This window comes from Oncorhynchus mykiss, chromosome 10 (genome assembly GCF_013265735.2).
Source record: "Oncorhynchus mykiss isolate Arlee chromosome 10, USDA_OmykA_1.1, whole genome shotgun sequence".
In the NCBI taxonomy this organism is placed as follows: domain Eukaryota; kingdom Metazoa; phylum Chordata; class Actinopteri; order Salmoniformes; family Salmonidae; genus Oncorhynchus; species Oncorhynchus mykiss.
In genome coordinates this window covers 58,544,075-58,554,500 of record NC_048574.1, presented here as the reverse complement: position 1 = coordinate 58,554,500, position 10,426 = coordinate 58,544,075, and the positions used below count along the sequence as shown (strand labels likewise).

The 10,426-nt window shown below is 44.9% G+C and overlaps 1 protein-coding gene across 1 annotated transcript; it reads left to right on the top strand.

The window, feature by feature from the left end:
- The first annotated feature begins 2,266 nt into the window (after positions 1-2,266).
- LOC110534370 (E3 ubiquitin-protein ligase ZFP91) lies at positions 2,267-9,441 on the top strand. Its single transcript, XM_036933474.1, has 12 exons — positions 2,267-3,164; positions 3,586-3,620; positions 3,759-3,872; positions 4,077-4,119; positions 4,481-4,585; positions 6,275-6,358; positions 6,544-6,675; positions 6,948-6,998; positions 7,150-7,228; positions 7,486-7,600; positions 7,778-7,877; positions 8,029-9,441. The coding sequence occupies exons 1-12, from the start codon at positions 2,761-2,763 to the stop codon at positions 9,107-9,109; spliced, it is 2,343 nt and encodes a 780-aa protein (XP_036789369.1). The 5' UTR covers positions 2,267-2,760; the 3' UTR covers positions 9,110-9,441.
- The last annotated feature ends 985 nt before the right edge of the window (positions 9,442-10,426 follow it).

The following is a 10,426-nucleotide window of genomic DNA, read 5'->3' as shown; positions in this document are numbered from 1 at the left end:
CAACACTTAAGGTCAATGTGGTCTCAGGCCAATTCGTACTTTGATGTGTGTAAATCTGTGGTTAATTGACCACAAAATCAACATTTTGTAATGGCCATCGAAGTCTCCAGACTTCAACCTCATTGAAAACCTGTGGTTGAAATTGAAGAGCAATGGTGGACTTAACATTAGGCAGAAGAGGCAATTGTCTCATGCCTCACATCATCAAGGGGCCTTGTTCGTGAGCTGAGCATAATTTCTCCGTTTGAGGATCCCCCATGCTCCGCTCGAGGCCCCCAAACCCTACATATAGTGAGACAGAGGGGCGCTGTTTTGCTCGCTCAGATGCTTTCTCCGGTGAGATAGTATTAGCCACTTGCGAATTGATGGAAAGCTGGCAGGTGCACAGTGCTGGAATTTTTGGGATGAACATGCGAAGCGATTTGTTTGACAATCAGATGAAAACATAATGACTGGTAGTGTTCATGGCACATTCAAAGGTAATACATTTTTACAGTTAAATGACATGTATTTACTATAAAACCTTTTTTTTAAATTATTATTAGGAAGGAGGGCCTCAGACTGGCCTCTGCCTGGGGCCTCCAAATCACTATGTCCGTCCCTGTCAAAGAGGGCAGTCCATAATTGCAGATGATATGAAAATATTATTTATGGAGGAATGGTCTAAGATCTCTCCCAATGTGTTCTTCAATCTCATAAAACATGTTAAAGTTAGCGGCGTGCGCAATGATGTGGGCTTGTGTGGATAAAATTCCAGGGACAAATTCTTGTCCCAATCAGCCCCTGCCCACACATTAAGAGGCTGGAGCAGCACAGACTCAGCTGCATGTAGTGTGCCACTCCAAAAATGGTATGTTGTATTTCATTGTATTTACATGCCACCAAGTGGCTGTGAAATATACAAACGTGAAGAGCATCATACAGGTGTCTCTCTCCCGACCGGTTACCAAAGCTGCATAGTGATAAAAATGGTGGTCAACACTGCAACCCAGTGGTGCTATTAAGTCATTTATCTAGCACTTCAACAGGTGCATGTCGGCCTCTCATGTCAGAAGATTTTGGATTGATTTGGAATAGTTTATATTAAGGGAAACCACTTTTAATGTTTCTTTGGAAGATTCTGAAATTATGTTTTATTTTGACCCAACTGTTTAAGGTACAACTGAAACATTATTTTGAAATGATGAGAAAATGTCAAAACAAAAAAGCAGTACATACCATAAAACCTTTTGACAAAAGTGCATTTTCTTTTTGACGTGTATGTTAAGTTTATGTACTCTTCTCAATATATTGATTTTTAAAAATGTTTTGTTATTGTTCAATATATAATTAAATGAATATATTTTATGTGAAAATCCACGTTAAAGACCCATTGCAGTCAAAAACGCCTGTGTTTTGTATTTACACACTATGAGGTTGGAATAATACTGCGAAATTGTGAAAATGATGATAATGCCCTCTAGTGGAAAAGCTGTTTGACAAGACTGCCAGAAATTACAGCCTGTTTTGGTCAGATGGAGTTTTGGCCTGCCTGGTGACATCACCAGGTGGTAAATTAGTTAATAGACCAATAAGAAAGAGAGTTCCATACCCCTCTGCCAATAATAGCTAGTTTTTAGTTTTCCCCTCCCGACTCAAACCACTTCCAGATAGTCCTAGCAAAATTCTTTCTTGAGAAATTGCTCTTTGGTAAGAAGCTATTTTTGTTTATTTTTTTACATGGAACCTGGAAACTAGACACTGGGGGCAACAATAAGCATCGGCCTCTGATTCCAAAGGTTACAAGTCTGAAACCAGCAATAGAAAGTTGTTTGAGATTTTGAATTCGGGGGGAAATTACTAACCTTAAGATTTCGGCGTTAATGCCTCAACCTAACCTTAAACACTTTGAAATGTGATGTTTGAGAAACATGGATGAATGTCTTATTCTGACGTGAGACTGTGAGAGATTGTTGGTAGTGGCTTCCGAACAGCGCCCCGTCTGCTACCCAGTCATTTTAGAACAGTCATCCCATTTAAGGCTACACTGCCATCTAGTGGCAAAATAACTTCCAAACATAAAATAACAAAACATTGTATAATTTACAAAGAAAGGACTGGATAACACAATTTACTCTTACATTCACTGTACTTTGTTAGACTTTACATTCAAAATAAAATCAGATAAAATAGCATGTGTGATCTTTGCACTCGGCCTACATTTCCCATGACCAGAAGGGCTGCCTGTGCGCGCAGATTCTTTGCACAGCTCCTGCGCGTTCAATTTCACTGATCTGTAAACAACTGGGATGGGACCAACACGTGCTATGTGGTCTGTACTTATATGTTTGGGTGATGCTGCTGCGAACGTGTGCATCTGCTGAATAGTATGTTGCTTATGCATTTAACCTTGGTTTTATTTTGGCTTAAAGGAGACGCAACAAAGTGGTAACGCGACATGGCCCGTGCAAATAGTTAGGTTTACTATAGCTTTAAGAATGCAAAAATAGTGTCTGGTTCTTTAAAAATGGATATTGGTTTATTATTATAGTAGGAATTAAGGAAAGTTTTTTTATTATTGATCAATAACGCTTATAATTTGCGGACTAGGCCCGAATTCTGTGAATTATGTCACAGTCGGATTACGGCCTTTAGCTAGCAATCCAAGCGTTTTGATCGATGTGATATCAAATGTAATCATTTGTTTACTGTCAGTACAGTATCAGAGAAAGTAATAAATACGTTCCGGGAAAAAAGGGTAAGAACCGGGAACACGCGGTGATGGAGCCGCAAATCACCCAAATAGGTGAAAACAATAAAAGGGATGAGCCCGAGGATGACAAGGCCACGGTACAATCCCCGGCCTCGAGTGCAGCGGTCACCCCGCGCAGGACTTCGAGAGGCCGAGGAGTTGGCCGGAAGAAGGGGGTTTCTCCTTCGCCGTGTACGAATGGAGCAACACCAGGCACTCCGAGTTCTGGACGAGTGTTACGGGACCGGTCTACACGAACACTACCAGCTTGGTTGCAGAGCGAGAAGAGTGACCATGCAGAAGAATCGAACCCTGACAAAGCCGTAAACCGCCGGAGGAAAGCTGCCTGTCCACGATCCAGGAAAAATGCCTCCTCCGCAGCTTCAACAGAGAGTACCGGAGAGGTCGGGGATGACAGTAGTCAAGCTCATGAGTACGTTCGTATACGCCTTTAGTACACCATAAATTGCAATATAGCCGTGTCCTCTGCAATAAACGTAACATCTTTACATGCCTGTGTTAAATTGTTAGCCAGCCAAATTTGCTTGTCAACATTTTACGGTCATAAAACCGGTTGTATGCACAGCTGCTAATTGTATACCCTGACATGTACGTATTCCAGCACAGTTCCTTTAAAAAGGGAGGAGGAAGGGGGAGGGGTAATACCTGGTTTTAATGTCTAATGTTCTTTACCTGTCCTCTCATTCCCGGTGTGAGCGGTTTTGTCAAGTTGCAATTTGTATGTAAGCAGTCTTGAATGACAGCAACTCATGATTATGTCATATTGTACATAGCTAGATTAACAGAAAGTCAGCCGTGAAGTTATCACTATTTTGATAACTCTTTCTCCGCAGCTCAGGGCACCCAAGGAAACCCACCGATGTTCAAGGTAGGTGACCACCCTCATACATTGCCTGATAAACTAGACAGAGATATGTGGCTACAGTAACAAGACTAGTAAGACACACCTTGAACTAATATTCCAATTCAAAGGTGTGTATGATGGCACTCACTTTGCCCTTTCCAGTCCACCCCCACTCACAGAATGCTCAGACGCGTGCCAAGGCCCCTTCTGCCCGGGGTACCAGGGGGTCCGCCAAGCCTGTGTGCAAGAGTGAGCCTGGCACTGTCAACCCAACCGGTAGGCACACCAACCAGCTAAATTGTGTTTGGGATTTAACTGAGTGGGCTAAGAACGTCTTGGGTTGCATGGACACCTGGGATTCAACTCTGTGGGGGTTGGGCCATTCCCGAGACAGAGGGGAATGTGTCATCCTGAAAAAGCCCAATCAAATTGTGCTTGTTGTATTGGCATTGTGTGATAATGTTGTTGTTTTTTTTCCAGTGGAGGTGGAAGCAAAGGTAGTTGCAAAGAAGACAGTTAGGATGTGAGTATACACATGCATTCCAAATCCAATTGTATTAGTCACATGCGCCAAATACAGCAGGTATAGATGGACCTTACAGTGAAGTGCTTACTTACGAGCCGCTAACCAACAATGCTGTTAAAAAAAATACGGATAAGAAATTAAATTAAAGAGCAGCAGTAAAATAACAATAGCGAGACTAGTTACAGGGTGGTACCAGTACAGAGTGGTTAGTTGAGGTGAATAAACGAACAGCATTCTTACTCATCTCATGGCTGGAAGGGTGTGTGTGTGTGTGTGTGTGTGTGTGTGTGTGTGTGCTCGAAATAGGCTTGGGTCTGTCTCTGTGCTGCCGTAGTAACACGGACTCCTCTCGCCTCAGTGAGAAAAAAGAGGAGAATGAGGAAGACGTTCTCTTGGGAGGAGAAGAAGAGTCTCCTTTCCAAGATGACCCTAAAGACTTCAGCTTCCAGCCACAGTCTCAGAGGTAATGTTGGCAAGACAGCAGTGTGTGTGGATCAGTATAGGCAATAATCAATGGTCCACATACAGTTGAAGTTGGAAGTTTTACATACACCTTTGCCAAATACATTTAAACTCAGTTTTTCACAATTCCTGACAATTAATCCAAGTAAAGAATTCCCTGTCTTAGATCAGTTAGGATCACCACTTTATTTTAAGAATGTGGAATGTCAGAAAAATAGTTGCGAGAATTATTTAAGCTTTTATTTCTTTCATCACATTCCCAGTGAGTCGGAAGTTTACATGCACTCAATTAGTATTTGGTAGCATTGCCTTTAAATTGTTTAACTTGGGTCAAACGTTTTGGGTAGCCTTCCACAAGCTTCCCACAATGAGTTGGGTGAATTTTGGCCCATTCCTCCTGACAGAGCTGGTGTAACTGAGTCAGGTTTGTAGGCACATGCTTTTTCAGTTCTGCCCACAAATGTTCTATAGGATTGAGGTCAGGGCTTTGTGATGGCCACTCGAATACCTTGACTTTTTTGTCCTTAAGCCATTTTGCCACAACTTTGGAAGTATGCTTGGGGTCATTGTCCATTTGGAAGGCCCATTTGCGACCAAGCTTTAACTTCCTGACTGATGTCTTGAGATGTTGCTTCAATATAGCCACATAATTTTCCATCTTCATGATGCCATCTATTTTGTGAAGTGCACCAGTCCCTCCTGCAGCAAAGCACCCCCACAACATGATGCTGCCACCCACGTGCTTCATGGTTGGGATGGTGTTCTTCGGCTTGCAGGCGCCCCGCCCCCCCCCCCCCCCTTTGTCCTCCAAACATAACGATGGTCATTATGGCCAAACAGTTCTATCGTTGTTTCATCAGAGCACAGGACATTTCTTCAAAAAGTACAATCTTTGTCCCCATGTGCAGTTGCAAACCGTAGTCTGGCTTTTTTATGGCAGTTTTTGAACAGTGGCTTCTTCCTTGTTGAGCAGCCTTTCGGGTTAGGTTCGATTTAGGACTCGTTTTACTGTGGATATAGATACTTTTGAACCTGTTTTCGTGTCTTCTTCCTGAGCGGATTGGCAGTTTCATGGTCTCATGGAGTTTATACTTGCGTACTTGTGTTTGTACAGATGAATGTGATACCTTCGGTCATTTGGAAATTGCTCCCAAGTATGAACCAGACTTGTGGAGGTCTACCATTTTTCTTCTGATGTCTTGGCTGATTTCTTTAGATTTTCCCATGATGTCAAGGCAAAGAGGCACTGAGTTTGAAGGTAGACCTTGAAATACATCCACAGGTACACCCCCAATTGACTCAAATTATGTAAATTAGCCTATCAGAAGCTTCTAAAGCCATGACATCATTTTCTGGGATTTTCCAAACTGTTTAAAGGCACAGTCAATTTAGTGTACGTAAACTTCTGACCCACTGAAACTGTGATACAGTGAATTATAAGTTTAAATAATCTGTCTGGAAACAATTGTTGGAAAAGTTACTTGTGTCATGCACAAAGATGTCCAAACCGACTTGCCAAAACCTATAGTTTGTTAACAAGAAATTTGTGGAGTGATTGAAACACTTATGTTGGAGTCATTAAAACTAGTTTATGTAAACTTCCGACTTCAACTGTACATGTTTAGCAAGTGGAGGTGTGGTAGGATCTGTGTGTACGGCTATGCGTTTGAGCACTGTGCTTGTGTTACAGTGGGGAAATCAGCAGTGATGATGACATTCCCTTCAGAGATGACCTCAACGACCAGAGCTACAACCCGGAGGCTGAGACTACTAGGTGTGTATGTGTGTCGTAATGCTTTCCCTTTGGGATTGTGTGCAAGTGTGTGTGTGCATGTCAGCTCCAACGTATTATTCCCTTTGTGTGAATCGGTATGGATATAAATGTTTGCGTGTGTTTTGTGTGCGTTTTACCCATGTGACCTCTCTGTTGACCTTCCAAATGGATCCTCCGTCTCTTAGGGATGCCCCCAAACCACGGCGCAAACCCCCTCCGAGACAGAAAGAGAAAAAAGAGAGGGAGCCAGGAATCAAGATAGAGGGCACAGACGTGAAGCTGGAGAACGAGTTCGGAGAGGGGGATTTGCCCAGAAAGTATGTCCCCCTCTCCGATTCTCCAACCTTCTCCCAAAGTGTGCACCTGCACTCTCCCCATCATGTATTTAAAAGCATTGGAAGTGGCTGGCGTTTCCACCATTGTTAAATCCGTAACGGAGAGTGTGCAATTTCAGACTTCAAAGGAAGGGTGTGCAAGGGTAGACTTCTGTCACTTTGGGAATTGGATCTGGCATTGGTTTGGTCTCTTGATTTCACTCCTTGCTTGAATAGAGTTCTCCAACTTCTTTTATTCTCTCTATTTCCCTCAGGAGAGGCAGGCGAAGGAAAGATGATAAAAGTCCCCGGCTCCCGAAAAGAAGGTAAACTTGACATTACTGTTTAACTGCAACAATACTCTTTATTTTCTTTACAGTCAACTAACAAAACATTAGTGAAATCATATGTATAAAAGCTGAACCCTCACCTCTGACATACATGATGATTGACAGTTGTCATGTCACACCCCCACAGGAAGAAGCCACCGGTGCAGTACGTGCGCTGTGAGATGGAGGGGTGTGGCACAGTCCTGGCTCACCCTCGCTACCTGCAGGTCTGCCATAGCAACTGTAGTGGTCGCCATAGCGACGACGAAGCTCACAAGCTATTCTGAGATTGAGTTGTGCACGAACAGGGTTGGGGTCGATTTCAATTCAGCATTTTTTTCAATGCATGCAATTGAATTTCAATTTCACTTCCTGAATTAGCTGTTGAAATGGAATTGACCCCAACGTAGGTGAATAGTATTAAGCTTTTTTTTCCCCCATCCTTCATCTCTCTCGCTGACTCTCTTTTTCCTGTAATTCCCAGCACCATATTAAGTACCAGCACCTTTTGAAGAAGAAGTTTGTATGTCCTCACCCATCCTGCGGAAGACTCTTCAGGCTGCAGAAACAGCTACTTCGCCATGCCAAGCACCACACCGGTAAACACACACACACACGTAGAGATCCACATACAGACACACTGAATGCTAACTATCCTCACTTAACATTTACATGCACACACAAGTACAGTATAAATGCAATCACAGAAGCAGTGCTTGACCTGTCATTGTTTTCTGTGATGAGCTACTGCTAACTCTCTCTGCTCCCCCCCTCAGACCAGAGGGACTACATCTGCGAGTTCTGCGCCCGCGCCTTCAAGAGCTCCCACAACCTGGCTGTGCACCGCATGATCCACACCGGAGAGAAACCACTGCAGTGAGTTTCCATCTCCAACCTCGTTTATTTGTTTGCCTGGTTGTTAATTCATTCCATCCATTTATTTAAATGTTGCACCTGTCTGTACCTGCACCCCCCCCCCCCCCCTTTCTCTTTTACATTCTACATCACTCCCTCTCACTTCCTGTAGATGTGAGATCTGTGGCTTCACCTGCCGCCAGAAGGCCTCCCTCAACTGGCACATGAAGAAGCACGACGCTGATGCCACCTACCAGTTCTCCTGCTCCATCTGTAACAAGAAGTTTGAGAAGAAGGACAGCGTGGTGGCCCACAAGGCAAAGAGCCACCCGGAGGTGCTCATCGCAGAGGCCCTGGCGGCCAACGCAGGGGCCCTCATCACTACCCCTGCCTCCCTGCTAGAGGCCTCGGGAGTGGGTTGTGTCGGGAACCAAGGGGAGCTGGTACGACTGGAGCCCGCCCAGCAGGTGACCCAAGTGGGTGAACAAATGACCCACATGGGGCAACAGGTAGCTCAGATGGGTCAGGTGAGCCACCAGGTGGTAGTAGTGAGTCAGGACCAGGGCCTCCACGCCATGCAGATGCCCCTGACCATCGCCCTGTCCCCCATCGACCCCCCGTCGCCCTCCGACACCCAGCAGCAGCAGACCCACCACACCCTCCAGCTCCAGATGCCTCTTCATTTTGTTCAGCAGGTGGCGGCCACTTCCCCACCTCAGCAGCAGTCGCAGCAGCAGCAGGCCCAGATGCAGCAACTGGCCCTTCATTCCGGCTCGGTAGTGACCCAGCAGCATCAGCCCCAGCAGCTCCAGCAAATGACCCTGCAGTCTTATCAGCAGCAGAATCAGCAGCCGCAGATTCTCCACATGACCTTCCAGACCGTTGACGGGTCGCAGACACATCTGCAGCAGATCCCCTTGTTAGCCACCCCCCAGCAACTCCAAACCCTCCAGAGTAGCTCCCATATTTCTACTGCCAACCTCCCTCTCTTGGCCCAGGTCCAACTTCAACCTCCACCCCAAACTCAGGACATCCAGCTTCAGGACCCAACCACTGTGGGTTGTAGCGAAAGCTACGCTCTGGACGATTCTGTTCTCTCTGCCTCCTCTCCTTCCGCTAACACCCTTCAACAGTGTGAGACTGTAGGGGAGGGCGAGGTCGTTTGGGAAGGGGGCGGAGAGGGGGACGGAGTGGTGGAGGGGGATGTTTTGACCGATGCCACAGAAGTGCACATGCAACATGTACTTATCTAGAGTAGTCGGTGGGGGGGGCTAGCCTGGAAATTCAAACTGAATTCAGCTGTTTCACTTTACGATCACTAATTAGGAAAGTGAAACAACATAAGGTGATTCAGTCTGGATTTCGAGGTTAGGGGAAACTGGGAAAGACAGTAAAAAAATGAGAGGTCTAGCGATGTCCCTCCTAATGTATTGTGGCACCATTTGAAATATATAGGATCACAGAAATATGTATTTATAGTCACTTTTGGTAGCTTTTTAGATCTACCCACATCAGGGCAGTTGTGTGTGTGTGTGTGAGTTGTTGCCTTTGTACATAAAGTGATGTAGCCATCTATACCCATCAACTGGCCTTCTGTGTTTGTGTGTTTAGCATTTATCAGAAGAGGCTGGTGGGAGGAGCTATAGGACTGGCTCATTGCAATGGCTGGAGTGGAATCGATGGAACCGAGTCAAACACGTTCCCATGTTTAGTGTGTTTGTCTCCGTTCCATAGTTTCCATTCCAGCCATTACAATGAGCCCCTCCTCCCACCATCCTCATGATACTAGTATCACAACACTTACGGTCCTCAATTTTCCATGGCAAACAAAGAAACAAAACTGTCTACTTTCGGTTCTAACAGTAGGGCCTAGATTCTATCCGATCTGCCCTAGCCATCGCCCTTATAGTGGTGGTTTTGGAGGTGGAACTACGTTAGAGCTGTTCAATGTACAAGCGGCTTACGCCGTTATACCTAGAGTTGCCATTGGCTGCACGGAATCACATCGAAAGAAATCCCCATGCAGCCTTGTTTACAAGTTAGAAAACACTGGAATGTGAGATGGTAGCCTTATCTAGCCTAAACCTTGATTTAGGTTGATTGGAAATCATTCAACGAAAGGAGGATTTCTGAGTTTCATTATTTCTATATAGCCTACACTTTCTCATTCTGAACATCTAATGCGAGTGGGATGGGTGTGTGCTTACTGATTTGACAGCTCTAACGCAGTTATTCCTCCAACGCCGCCAAAACACCAGCTAAGCGGGTGTTCGCGATCACTTGATCTGATTGAATCAGGCCTATAGATCGGGCATGCATCGGCAAAGCCTGGGCAGAGGAACTCGCTCAGAGACGGACAATTTGTGGGCAATGTTTACAGAGGTCATGGAAATCACATTCAAAGTAAATGCTGCATATGTCAGGCTCAATTGGAATTGACATCAATGTCAACCGCTTTCGGATCTTCCACAGTCCACTCCATATTTTATCCTGGCTTAATCCGTCCACAGTAATCCAACTAAATATACATTTTATTGCAAAAACATCAAATGATGGAAAAATATTTATTT